At 33.8% G+C, this 14,774-nt stretch overlaps 1 protein-coding gene across 6 annotated transcripts in view; it reads left to right on the top strand.

Moving 5' to 3' along the window:
- TRPC1 (transient receptor potential cation channel subfamily C member 1) overlaps window positions 1-14,774 on the top strand; it is a 69,344-nt gene that overhangs the window by 22,935 nt on the left and 31,635 nt on the right. For 4 of the 6 annotated variants that reach the window (XM_028099027.2, XM_028099026.2, XM_028099024.2 and 1 more), the window contains 2 exons: window positions 11,566-11,697; window positions 14,425-14,620. In XM_028099027.2, the coding sequence (XP_027954828.1) occupies window positions 11,566-11,697; window positions 14,425-14,620 (328 nt within the window). The remainder of the gene's footprint in view (window positions 1-11,565; window positions 11,698-14,424; window positions 14,621-14,774) is intronic. The other 2 variants (XM_088025907.1, XM_028099025.2) reach the window with 1 other exon arrangement.

The following is a 14,774-nucleotide window of genomic DNA, read 5'->3' as shown; positions in this document are numbered from 1 at the left end:
TATAGCAAGTGTCAAATGCCCTGACTACAAGTCATTTCTAGGAATTGCTAAGTAGACTTGCTGAAGAAAAGGAGGCTAACAAAATGAGTAAAAAGAGATACGGGTGAAGGTTTTGGTGAAGTTGAAGGGCCACTATACTGGCAATAAGAAAATGAGGCAATCTGTATTTACAAAGTTACTCGTTTTTAAATTTTAGAGATGCTGAAGTTCCAGGTGATGATAAGATCTAGGGGCAATAATTTTATTTTATTATTATTTTTATTTATTTATTTATTTTTAAAGATTTTATTTATTTGAGAGAGAGAGACCACAAGCAGCGGGTAGAGGGGGAGCAGCAGAGGGAGAGGGAGAAGCAGGCTTCCCGCTGAGCAGGGAGCCTGATGCGGGACTTGATCCCAGGACTCTGGGATCATGACCTGAGCCAAAGGCAGAGTTTAACTGACTGAGCCACCCAGACACCCCTTAGGGGGGATAATTTTAAATGGGGTAGGGAAGGGTAATGGACCACTGTAGTTCAGAAAAACATTTTCAGTAATATAATTGCTGTGATTTGGTTTTAGTCTCAATTATTTCATGTGTTGTGAAATTTTAAATAACTTTAAAGAAATGTTTGCAATCTTTACTATCTATCAAAGAAAGGCAAAGTTTTTTAAAAGTTGAGAAGTGCTTTGTTTAAACTGCACAGTGATTTTTATAGTTTTGAGTTTGAGTGCCTGTAAGCCTAAAGTATATTCAACTTTACTCCTATTATTAGCCACTTCACCCTTAAAAGCAGTTGAATTTGTACAACTTGGCTAGAAGAGTAGGATTTGGCATTGAGAAAATCAGTGAACTATGAGGCTCTAGTAATACTAGTTTGAAAGCTGTTTATTTTAACTACACAAGTAATATGTGAATAAATCCTCAAATCTGTGTAAAAATTCTAACTTTAATTTTGAGCAGGTGTCCTTTGACCAATCTCAATTCTCCTCCTGTCTCTGGATCTAACCAGTATGATCAGCTTGAGGTTCTATATTCTGCTCAATGACTAGAATTCTAATTGGTTAGAAATGTGACTCTTAACTGTGGTGTTAGATTGGAAACTAGTCTCCATCAATGACCATCAGTTACATGTTGAAGTTAGAAATTCCCTCTCTGATTTCTGTCTATACAGATTCCATTAAAATTTCCTCTCCTATTTCATTAATTTTGCCTACCTGATATTAATCTTGTCTCATCTACTCCGTTCTTATTGTTGTCCAAATATTTAGGTTGAACCATATGAAATTACTTACTGTCTTAAAAGTATTTTGGACAATGTAGAATTTCATATTCCCATATTCTTCTTGGTGTGGATGAATACCAGAAAGTTATGTAGAATATAATCACATAACTACAAGACTCAAAAAAGTTTGTGGGTTTTTTTTTTTAAGATTTATTTATTTGTTTATTTTAGAGAGAGAGAGAGAGAGAGCATGTGCACATGAGTGGGGCTGAGGGGGTGGAGAGGCAGAGAAGGAGGAAGAGAGAATCTTCAAGCAGACTCCCCACTGATCGTGGAGTCGGGCATGGGGCTTGCTCCCAGGACACTGGGATGATAATCTGAGCCGAAAGCCAGAGTCGGCTACTTAACCAACTGAGCTACCCAGGCACCCCAAAAAAGTTTTTTTTAAATATGGAGATTGATGATGTGCAGTAAATGTATACAGGTGCAGTAAATGTATACAGGTGTATACTATCACCAGAATCCAATATTCTGTCATTTCCATCACTGGAAAAAGTTCTGTCATGCCCATTTAGTCAATCCCTGCTCCCATTCCTAGCTCCAAGCAACCACAGATCTTTTTTCTGGTCTATAACCTATAGTTTTTTTCTTTTCTAGAAATTTCATATAAATAGAATCATATAATATATTGACTTATGTCTCTAGCTTCTCTTACTTAGCATAATATTTTGAGGTTCATTCATATTGCATATATCAGTAGTTTATACCTTTTTATTGTTGAGTAGTATATCATTTTAAGGATGAATCTTTTGTTTATACATTCACTAGATGATGGACATTTGAAATGTTTCTAGTTTTTGGCAGTGAACATTCACATATAAGTTTTTGTGTGGACATATTTTTTTTACTTCTGTTGGGTAGATACCTAGGAGTGGAATTGCTGGGTGTATGGTAAGTGTATGTTTAACTTTTTAAGTAACTGCCGAACTGTTTTCCAAAGTGATTGTATCATTTTACATTCTCACCAGTGATATATGATGGTTTCAGTTCCTCCACATGGTCACTTATATTGTTAGTTTTTTTGATCTTAGCCATTTTAGCAGAAGTGTAGTAGTATCTCATTGTGGTTTTAATTTGCATTTCCCTTATGCCTTATAATATCAAGCATCTTATCATGTGTTTATATGTCATTAATATATCTTCTTTGATGATGTATCTATTCAGATTTTTTCCCATTTTTAAAAATTGGGTTGTTTGTCTTAAAGGTTCTTTGTATATTCTGGACACAAGTCCTTTATCAGATATATGTTTTGCAAATGAATTCTCCCTGTCTGTGACTTGTCTTTTCATTTTCTTCTTGGTGTTTTTTGAAGAGCAAAACTTTTAATTTTGATGAGACCCATTTTATCACTTTTATCTTTTGTAGATTATTTCTTGTGTCATATGTATGAAATATTTGCCTAACCCAAGGTCACAAAGATTTTCTCCTAGAAAATCTGTTTTCTTCTAGAAGTTTTATAGTTTTATGATTTACATTTAAGTCTATAATCTATTTTGAGTAAACTTTTATATGTGTGTGAGATAAGGATCTAAGTTCTTTTTTTAATTTTTTTGCAATATCCAATCATTTGTTCTACTATCATTTGTTGAAGAGTATTGTTTTCCCTAGTAAATTATCTTTACACCTTAGAAATCATTTGAGCATATATGTATGATTTTATTTCTAGACTCTAATTTGTTCCATTAATCTATAAGTCTGTCCTTACACCAATATCACTGTGTCCTGATTACTGTAATTTTATAGTCAACTTTTAAATCAGGTAATGTATATGATTTCACTCATATGTGGAATTTCAGGAACAGACGACCATAAAGAAAAGAGAGAGAGGCAAACCATAAAACAGACTCTTAACTGTAGAGAACAAACTGAGGGTTGCTGAAGGGGAGGTGGGCAGGGGAATGGGTTAAATGGTGATGGGTATTAAGGAGGCACTTGTGATGAGCACTGGGTGTTATTTTTTTTAAGATTTTTATTTATTTTTTTTTAGAGAGAGAGAGTGGGGGGAAGGGCAGAGGGAGAAGTAGACTCCCCATTGAGCAGGGAACCCGATGTGGGACTCAATCCCAGGACCCTGGGATCATGACCCAAGCCAAAGGCAGACACCCAACCAACTGAACCGCCCAGGCGCCCAGAGCACTGGATGTTATATGTAAACAATGAATCACTAAATTCTACTTCTGAAACTAATATTACACCATATGTTAACTAACTGGAGTTTAAATAAAAACTTGAAACAAAACAAAACTTGAAACAAAATGTAAGTCATCTTTCATCCTTTTTTAAAAATTTTTGGCTAGGCTGTGTTCTTTGCATTTGCAAATAAAGTTTAGAATGAGTTACCAATTTTTACGAAAATACCTGCTTGGATTTTTAAGAGGAGTTGCATTAAACCAATTTGGAGAGAATTGCCATTTTAATAATATTAAATCTTTCAATCTGTGAACATGGTATATCTCTCCATTTTATTAGATCTTCCTAATTACTTTCAGCAATGTTTTCTAGTCTTCAGTGTATAGGTCTTGTGCTTCATTTTTACAATTTATTTTACAACTTATTCCTAAGTATTTTATTTGTTTTGATAATACTGCACATGAATTGCTTTCTTAATTTCATTAGTAGATGGTTCATTTCTAGTATATAGAAATAAAACTGATTTTGTATCTTGTGATCTTGCTAAACTCATTTATTCTAATAGAGCTTTTTGTTTGTTTGCTTTTTAGATTCCTAAAGATTTTTATATATAAGATTATATCATCTGTAAGTAGAGACAGTTTTACTTCTTTTCCAATCTTTAGGCCTTCATTTTTCTTGCCTTATTGCACTGGCTAGAACCTCCAGTGTGATGTTGAATGTAAGTTAGTAAGAGTGAATATCCTTGCCTTGGATTCTTGGTTCTGGATTTTCTAGTTGGGATTTTCTATTTATAGTATCATAGGAAATAGTTTTACTGCCCTAAAGATCCCCTACATTACACTTATTTAGCCCTCCCTCACCCCAAACCCCTAGCAACCACTGATTTTTTTTTTTTTTACTGTCTCCATGGTTTTAACTTTTCTCTGTAATGTCATATAATTGAAATCATATAGTATGTAGCCTTTTCATATTGGCTTCTTTCACTTAGTAATATGCATTTAAGTTTCCTTCATGTTTTTCATGGCTTGACAGTATGATTCTTTTTAACACTGAATAATATTCCATTGTATGAAGGTACTACAGTTTATTCATTCACCTACTGAAAGACATCTTGATTGCTTCCAAGTTTTGGAAGTTATAAATAAAGCTGTTATAAACATTCATGTATAGGTTTTTGTGTGGACATAAGTTCTCAACTCATTAGATAAATACCAAGAAGTGTGATTGCTGGATCATATGGTAAGAATATGTGTACTTTTTTTTTTTAAAGATTTTATTCATTTATTGACAGAGAAAGACACAGCGAGAGAGGGAACACAAGCGGGGGGAGTGGGAAAGGGAGAAGCAGGCCTCCCACCAAGCAGGGAGCCCGATGCGGGGCTCGATCCCAGGACCCTGGGATCAGGACCCGAGCCGAAGGCAGACACTTAATGACTGAGCCACCCAGGCGCCCCAAGAATATGTGTACTTTTTTAAGAAACTGCCAAACTGTCTTGCAAATTGCCTGCACCATTCAGCATTCCTACCAAAAATGAATGAAGTTCATGTTGCTCCACATCCTGACCAGCATTTGGTATTGTCAGGGTTTGGATTTTAGCCTTTCTAATGGGTGTGTAATGGTATAGTATCTCACTGTTGCTTTAATTGCCATTCCCTAGTGATGTATGATGTTGTACATCTCTATATGCTTATTTGCCATCTGTATGTCTTCTTTTGTGAGATGTCTGTTCAGATCTCTTGCCTACTTTTTAATTGGATTGTTTATTTTCTTATTGTTGAGTTTTAAGAGTTCTTTGTATACTTTATATACAGGGTCCTTTATCAGATATGTTTTTTGCAAATATTTTTTCCCAGCCTGTGGCTTGTCTTTTCATTCTCGTAATTCATGGTTTATTTTAAAATGTGCTGTTGTACTTTCACATATTTTGGGATTTCCCAGATTTCTTTATACTGGTGATTTCTAACTTAATTAATTGATTGAAGAATATACTGTATTTTTAAAATAACTTTATTGAGGAGCACCTGGGTGGCTCAGTCAGTTAGGTGTCTGCCTTCTGGCTCAGGTATGATCCCAGCATCCTGGGATGGAGCCCCGTGTTGTGCTCCCTGCTCAGTGGGGAGTCTGATTCTCCCTCCATCTGCTCTTGCCCTCTTTCTCTCTCTCTCTCCCTCTCAAATAAATAAATAAAATCTTTAAAAAAATAACTTTATTGAGATATAATTTATTGAGATATAATTCATATATTTTAAAATTCACCCTTTTACAATATTCATGTAGTTATACACTGACCATCATTATCTAATTCCAGAACATTTCATCACGTCCAGAAGAAACACTATACTTATTAACAGTCACTCTCCCAGCTGCTGGAAACCACCAAATTTACTTTATGTTCTTATGGGTTTGCCTCTTTTGGATATTTCATATAAATCACATCCTTCAAGTTCTCATTGGTCATTTGCTTATCTTTTTTGGAGATGTCTATTCAAATCCACTTCCCAGTATTTTATTGGTTATCTGCTTTTTTATTGCTGAATTGTAAGAGTTTATTTATTTTTTAAATTCTGGATACAAGTCCCTCATCAGATATGATTTGCAAATCTTTTTTTACATTCTATCAGTTATCTTTTCACTTTTTTTGATGGTGTACTTTGAAGCATAGAAGTTTTAAATTTTGGTGGTGTCCAGTTGACCTCTTTTTGGTATTATAGCTAAGAAACCATTACTTAATTTGGAGAAAGTACTTTTTATGATTTCATTCATTAAAAAAATGTATTAAGGTTAGTTCTGTGGCCTACCATGTAATTTGACGTGAAGAATATTCTTTGTACTCTTGAAATAATACTCTTGAATATTCTATGTACTCTTAGGGTGAGCATTCAATAAATTTCAGTTCAATCATATATTCTTTCATAGTATTTGAGTCTTCCTTATCCCTCCTAGTTTTCTATCCATTTATTTTACCAATTTCTGGGAGAGGAATATTAGATCTCAGAATGTTTCAGAATATATAATTTATCCTTGTCAGATGGAGTGTTCTGTCAGTGTCTAGTTGGTTAATGGTGTTGCTTAATTCTTTTCTTCCCTTGTTGACTTTTGTCTGGTTGTTCTATCCATTATTGAAAGTGGGGTATTAAAGTCTCTGTTATTGTTCAGTTGTCTATTTTTCCATTTCTATTAATTTTTTCTTCATGATTTTGGTGCTCTGTTGTTAGTTACAAATATGTTTATAAATGTTATATCTTCTTTGACCTTTTATCATTATAAAATGTCCCTCTTTATTGCTAGTAACATTTTTTTGTTTGTTTAAGTCTGATATTAGTATAGCTACTCCAGCTTTCCTGTGGTTGCTGTTTGCATGATACATCTTTTTCCAGACTTTTACTTTCAATATATTTGTATCTTTGAATCTAAAGTGTATCTCCTGTAGACAACATATAGATTATGCTTTTTTAAAATCTAGTCTGACAACTTCTGCCTTTTAATTGGATTGTTTAAACCATTCACATTTAATGTTATTAACATAGTTGTATTCACATATGTCATTTTGCTTTTTGGTTTCTGTATGTCTCCTCTTTTGTTTCCTTTATGTCTTTTTTTCTTGTTCTCTGTTCCTTCATTAGTGCTTTCTTTTGCATTGAGTGTATATTTTCTAATTAGCATTTTAATATCATTAATGAATTACTTATTATATGTTTTCAGGGTTTTTAAAAAATTTTGTTTTTGTTTTTTACTGGTTGCCCCAGGGCTTACCATATGAATCTTAACTTGTCAGAATCAGCTTCAGATTAATACTAGCTTAATTCTAATAATATATAGAATGTTACTTCTATATAGCTCTATTCTCTTTTCCATTCTTTTAATGGTAATTGTTATACATATTTCATCTATTAATATTACAAACCCAACAACATATTGTTGTAATTATTATTTTACTGTCATCATTTCTTTAGTCTGTTACAGCTGTAGTCCTGCCCACTTATTTTGTGCTGTTATTGGTGAATACATGATATATGTATTACATTTCTCTGTGTTATTATAGTCCAAATGATACATTGTACACATATTATTTTATATAATTGCTTTTTAAAGATTATTTATTTATTTTTATTATTATTTCTTAAAAGATTTTATTTATTTACTTGACACAGAGAGAGAAAGAGAAAGAGCACAAGTAGGCAGAGTGGTAAGCAGAGGGAGAGGGAGCAGAGCAGGGAGTCCAACATGGGGCTCGATCCCAGAACCCTGGGATCTGACCTGAGCCAAATGCAGACGTTCAACTGACTGAGCCATCCGGGCACCCCATATTTATTTATTTAAGGGAGAGGGAGAGAGAGAATCTCAAGCAGATTCCACAGCATGGAGCCTGATGTAGGGCTGGATCTTATGACTCTGAGATCATGACCAGAGCTGAAATCAAGAGTCTGATGCTTAACTGACTGAGCCACCCAGACACCCCTATATAATTGCTTTTTAAATCAGTTAAGAGGCAGAGAGAAATATACATTTATAGTGTCTTTTATAATTACATAACTACTTTTACTTGTGCTCTTTGTTCATGTGGATTTGAATTACCATCTTGGATCACTTGCTCTCAGCTTGAAGAACTTCCTTTAATATTTCTTGTAAGGCAGGTCTGCTAGGAATGTATTCAATTAGTCTTTGTTTATCAGGTAAAGTTCTTATTTTGCCTTTGCTTTTGAGTAATAGGTTTCCTGGTTATAGGATTTTTGATAGTTTTTTTTTTCTTTGAGTGCTTTGACTATTTTATCCCTCTATTGTTTCTACTGAGAAGTCTGTTGTTAGTCTTATTGGGGTTCCCTTGTAAGTGACTCATCACTTTCCTCTTGTTGCTTTCAAGACTTTTTCCCTGTCTTTGACTTTCAGCATATTTACAATGATTCGGTTTGTGAGTTTATTTGCATTCATCCTACTTGGAATTTGTTGAGTTTCTTGGATGTGCAGGTTATTGTTTTTCAATAAATATGGTAAGTTGTTAGCCATTATTTTTGCAAATATTTTTTCTTCTCTTCTCTCCTGGTATAGACCCATTATGAGTATCTTGTTGTATTTAATAGTATTACATATCTCTGGAATTTCTGTTCATTTTTCCTCATTCTTTTTCTTCTCTTTATTCTTTGGCTTGCATAATCTCTATTGATATATCTTCAAGGTTGGTAGTTCTTTCTCCTGCAAGTTCAGATCTACTGTTGAGCCCTGCATTATTTTGCTAAGGCTAACATAATAAGATACCACACTGGGTGACTTACACAACAGAAATGTATTGTCTTACAATTCTGGGGCCTAGGAATCCAAAATCAAGGTATTGGCAAGGTTGGTTTATTCTGAGGGCTGTGAAGGAAGATTCTGTTCCAGGCCTCTTGTCATCAGCTTGTAGGTGGCCATCTTCATGTTCAGATGGTATTCTCTCTGTATGTATTCCTGTCTTCACAATACCCCAAATTTTTTATAAGGACACTAATCATATTGGATTTAGTTCCACCTTAATGTCCTCATTGTTACTTGTTTACCTCTTTAAAGACCCTGTCTTCAAATAAGTTCACATTTTGAGGTACTTGTGGATAAGACTTCAACATGTGAACTCTAGGGGGACACAGCCCAACCTATTACAAGCCCCTCTAGTGAACTGTAAATTTTAGTTGTTGTACTTTTCAATTCCATAATTTCCATTTTGTTCTTTTTCATAATTTATGTTTCTGTATTGATATTCTCTGCTTGAGGTAACATTGTCATCATGCTCTCTTTTACTTCTTTAATCATACTTCCTTTAGTTTTGTGAATATATTTATAATGGCTACTTTGAAATCTTTTTCTGTTAAATCTGAATTCTGGTCACTCTCAAAGGCAGTTTCTGTTACCTGTTTGGTTTTTTTTTATCCCGCTTGGGTATGAAACATGTTTTCTTATTTCTTTGCATGTCTCTTAATTTTTTACTGGAAACTGGACATTTTAGATAATATATTGTAGCAACTCTGTGTGCTAGTTCCCTCCATTTTCTGGGCCTTGTTATAGTTATTTACTTTTTTTTTTTTTTTTAGCATCTGGCTGGATTATTTTTGTGAAGTCTATTTTCCCCCTCTGATGTTGCTCCTCAGTAAAGCACAGCTTGACTTTTTCTTGCACATCTAGTATGTCTTTGTGTGAAATCTGGACAGTCTAGTATATATTGTAGCAAGTATGAATACTGTTTTACTTTTCCAAGATTTTTTTTTATTATTATTTTTCTGGCCTGCAAAATCTGTCTCCCTGTAATGTACAATTGTAGATCTCTGTGCCTAATTTAGTTTTTGATTCTTATTTTTTTAAAAATTTATTTTAGAGAGAGAGTGCACATATGATGGGGGGAGGGGCAGAGGGAGAGAATCTTCAAGCAGACTCCCTGCTGAGTGCAGAGCTGGATGCAGGGCTCAGTCCCACGACCCATGAGATCATGACCTGAGCTGAAACCAAGAGTCAGATGCTTAACCTACTGAGCCACCCAGGCGCCCCTGATTATTTTTATTTTTTAGCCTTGATTCCTAAGGGTCATTTCAGGGTCTGTATAGGTGAGCCACTGATTTGGGTAAAGTTTATGCTAATACACTCTGAGCCTTTAAGAGTTCTACTGTCTCCTGATGAATCTCTGGGTTAGTTGGGAAATGCAGACAAACAATAAATTGGGAGAAAAGTATTTAAAATACTTTCACTAGACAAAGGGCTAATTTCTTTGATATGTAGATCTTACAAATTGATTTTAAAAAATAAACAATTATCAGAAAAATAGGCTAATGAAAATGAACAGTTTACAGAAATAGTATACATCGATAGTAAACAGGAAAGGACGCTTAAGCTTCTAAAGAAATTCAGATAAAATTCCATTTTTCATCTCTTAGAGTGGCAAAATACTAATGATGATATAAGGGAAAATGAGCTCTCCTTATTGTTAGTGCTTCGGAAGCAGCTATTAGAATTTAAAATACACATGCCATTTTATCCAGCAATTCTAAGTGCAAAGAATATATGAATTAAAGAATATTCATTGCTGTGTTATTTATAGAAGTAAAAAATTAGAAGCAACTGAAATTTCCATTTTTGGAGATCTGATGAGATGCCATCAAATGGGAAACCATCCAGTTTTGGGAAAAAATGACATGACTCTATATGTAGTGACATAGAAGGAGTTGTTCCTTTATATAGTATGTCTGATTATGTTTGTGTGTGAATCGAAAATATCAAGGATATTCACAACTCTCTGTAAGTGACCATTCTTTGAGGAGTAGAGTTGGTGAAAGGAGGAGAACTGGGGACCATCAAGTTTCTAAATTGCTTGCTTTATTTATTTGTTTATTTACTTAATTATTTGACAGAGAGAGAGTGAGAGCACAAGAAGGGGGAACAGCAGGCAGAGAGAGAGGGAGAAGCAGGCTTCCCGCTGAGCAGGGAGCCTGATGTGGGGCTCGATCCCAGACCCCAGGATCATGACCTAAGCTGAAGGCAGACGTTTAACCGGCTGAGCCACCCAGGCGCCCCTAAACTGCTTGCTTTTTTTAATAACAAGCATGTATTTATGTTTGGGAGAAAATATGTTATATAATATCTATCAAATTTATAAATTAAGAAGTATATGTTTATAAATGAAAGAATTATACCAAAAATTTTCTGGTTTGCTTCCTATTTAGGTATTGAATGTGAACCTTAACTAGTTTACAGAAGGTAAAGGAATGTGCTTTTCTGTTAGCTGGAGATTATGCATAAATGAATGATTTCATTCTTAAGATTTGAAACATCTTTAAAAAACAACCTGGTTGAGTGAGTCATGTGTTATACATACCTAGCATATTAATGTAGTCTTATCACTGAGGAAGGAAAAATTTAATAACCATTCACATCATATTCAAAATGTATTAGTTACTACCCTATTTCATTTAAAATAATATTGGGTTCAGGAAGAGAAATTTTTTAATTAAATTGGATTGAAAAATACAAAGACTTATTTTTTAAGTCTTTTTCTTTTTATGTAGTTATCCTAAGTATATTATAGTTGTTTTATTTTCTTTTAATTTTATAGTATTTTAATTTTAAATTTATGAAAATTGTAGGTTGAAAATACTAATTATATGTGTACAATCCATTTATTTTACATTATGGAATCAAATTTTATCACAGGTTTCGTCTTGATATATATCGCTGTTTGGCCAGTCCAGCTCTAATAATGTTAACAGAGGAGGATCCAATTCTGAGAGCATTTGAACTTAGTGCTGATTTAAAAGAATTAAGCCTTGTGGAGGTGGAATTCAGGTGGGAATGAGTGGAAATTGTAAATTATATCCTTTTTTCCAGAATCCCTTCAACCTGAGTTTTTTTTCATGAACCAAATTCATGTTTACATTTATTTTCTTTTGATCCAAGATGACCAGACCTTGCTGCCACCTACTTGGGATTTTCCTTCAGGCTCAATGGAATAGACTTTGATGTTACTTAGGTCACTCTTTCCCCACCTGCCCTTTGCCATTCTTGCACCATCGTTAAATTCCCCCTTTGTTTAATGTTACCAAAGGAGTTCTAAGGGTGAAGAGTAGGGGGAGTGGCAACCTTAAGCCAGAGCAAATTTGTTATTTGCTCTCTATTCTACCTTCCCTCATTCCCAGATACTATAATCATCCTGAGAGCCTGATCCTTCATAACTTTCAGAAGCATAGAAAATGCTTTCTGTGTGTCAGGGACATTCCACACACACAGACATAGTCCCTTTTCACTGTTTGGTGAGATTTTCTATTAGGAGACACATAACGTGTAGACATAAAAAATAAAATACTACTGATTAAGAGGGATGAATCCCATTCTGAGTATTCTTCTGAAATGAAGAGTTAAATGTAATTTTGACACAAAGAATCATTGTTATCAATTTCCCTTGGAGAGTTAAGTTGGGGGGACAAAAAAAAGGCTCTGGAAAAAGCATCCTATTAAACTACTAATTTAAACATTAAAAAAATAGAAGTCCTTAGAAAACTACATTTCGTAGACTTGAGGAAAAGCTTTGAGATTTTCCCTTATGTTAAAGTATCCCTGGTGCCCCCCAAAGAAGGAGAAATTGATCATTTCTTGCCAGTTCCTGCTGTGAAGTTTCTGGGGAGCAGGTAATACCTATTTCTACCTTTCCTTTTAAGTCTAGCTGCTGTGGGAGCCCCATGCCTTTGCATTGCACTCCTCTCGTGACTTGACAAGATGGAAAGATTCAAACTTCTTCCTGCAAGGCCAATAAGAAGCTTGGTTTTCTTATGCCTTAACAGCAGTTTATAGTGTGTTCTTGATAGCTGAGTTCTAGAAACTTTTTAAATATACCTGTTTATAAGTTTTCAAGTATGGAACTCCTTTATTTCAATTTGGATAAGTTAAAATTTATTTAAACTTGATACGACATCAAGTATATACTTTGAGAAACACATAAGACATGGTTAAAATGTAACTTGTTGCTACTTTTAACTTATTAGCATATGAGGCTATTAATAAATTATTCCTTTTAAATCTGAAAAACTTCCTATTATAATCTTATAATTGGAGTTCTGAGTTACCTTATAAAATAGAATTCATTCAGCTCCTTCCAAAAAGGATTTGAAGCAACTGCTATGATTTTTCTGTAATCATAGGATAATAAAGTTAGATTTTGAACATAGATCATAGAATCCATTTACTTCAATCCCCTTGTTTTTGTAGACAAGGAAGGTGATCTTTATAGGTTAGATATCTTACTGATATCAGCATCTAATTAGGAACAGAGTTAGCAAAAGTTATAACTAGAACATGGGACTCCTGGCTTCTAGTCTACTATATTTCCATCTAAACTATATAGCCACTTATTAGTCTTCTAATAATCTGTTAAAGATTAAGAAAATTAGATTAATAGAATATATTAATTTTACTGAATTTAGTGGTCTGTCAGTGTTTACCTAAAGATGAGACCTCTTTGTAATAATACACACTTTTGATGAATATTCTCATCTGTAATTAGATTCCTAGACTAAGAAGCAGTAATACTTCATTTGTTAAAGAAATCCTATTACTTATTCTTAGGTAGTTTTGGTTATATAGTAAATGCAAAGAGTAGATGAGAAAAATGTTAGCCTCTAAGGAAAAGTTTTTAATTCTTTGAGTGATAATTTTCTGTTCAGGGAAAATCCCATTGTATAGATGATTAATCATTGGGAAATTTTTCTGTTTTCCCTTCCTTTCCCAGTAAGGAGAAAAAAAAACTGAATAAAATTATTTTCCGAAATCTGACCTCAGTTGACTCATATTTATTTCTAACTTTATTTTCAAGTTATACTCAGATGTAATTTTAATGTAATTGATGTTCTTAAAGAGGATTATCTGTTAAAACTTCTTAATTTCTCACAAGTTGGTTGATTTAGGCCTATCTTTAACCAGCAGTTAAATCCTAAATTTCAAGGAGTAGTGATTATGAAAGAAAATTCTTTACTAGGAGTATTTCATCATCTTTTCTTTCCAACTTGACTTTTGTTCAAATGAACACTTTAAAGTGAATCAGGATATTATTTTAATATCAGAAGTAGCATACAACATGTTGTAGACTATTTTGAAAACATCTCTCATTAAAAGTTACATAGTAATATTTATTGGATAGCATTATTATTATCTATTGTTTAGATAAGTCAGATAAAAGGAAGTTTTATATCAAACTTATAGAGAATAAGGGCAAATGAGTTAATAACTGGTTGACAACTATAATCAGAATTTCTAGGAATATCAGTATATATAAAGAAATACTGTACTCATCTAAAATTATCAGTGTGAGACACAGAGAACATAATTGTGTTAGAGTTTTCCCCAGAGCTACAGAGAATTTATGCACCAGTAGGTTCTTTTGACCATCAGCACAAAATGACTTCAGATTTTGTATAGCCCTATCAGAATTAAAATGTTACTGAGTAAATAATTTTCTATTGAAAAAAGCTTAATTAGAAGTTGGAAGTGACATTTCTAATAATAAACTGTTGCATTTTGCAGGAATGATTATGAGGAGCTAGCCCGACAATGTAAGATGTTTGCTAAAGATTTGCTTGCACAAGCCCGGAATTCACGAGAATTGGAAGTTATCCTAAACCATACATCTAGTGATGAGCCTCTTGACAAACGGGGATTACTAGAAGAAAGAATGAATTTAAGTCGTCTAAAACTTGCTATCAAATATAACCAAAAGGAGGTATGAGGTTTTCTGTGATATATATACATTATTTCCAGGGTGCTTGGGTGGCACAGTCAGTTAAGTGTCTGACTCTTGGTTTCCGCTCAAGGTCATGATCTCAGGGTCGTGAGATAGAGCCAGCCTCCTCGCTCAGTGTGGAGTCTACTTGGGG

The sequence above is a fragment of the Eumetopias jubatus genome, unplaced genomic scaffold, assembly GCF_037043125.1.
Source record: "Eumetopias jubatus isolate StellerSeaLion01/CBP00866 unplaced genomic scaffold, mEumJub1_p1.0 scaffold_1, whole genome shotgun sequence".
In the NCBI taxonomy this organism is placed as follows: Eukaryota; Metazoa; Chordata; class Mammalia; order Carnivora; family Otariidae; genus Eumetopias; species Eumetopias jubatus.
Note: the sequence above shows the minus strand (reverse complement) of the source record. Positions and strands in the feature narration are given on the sequence as shown.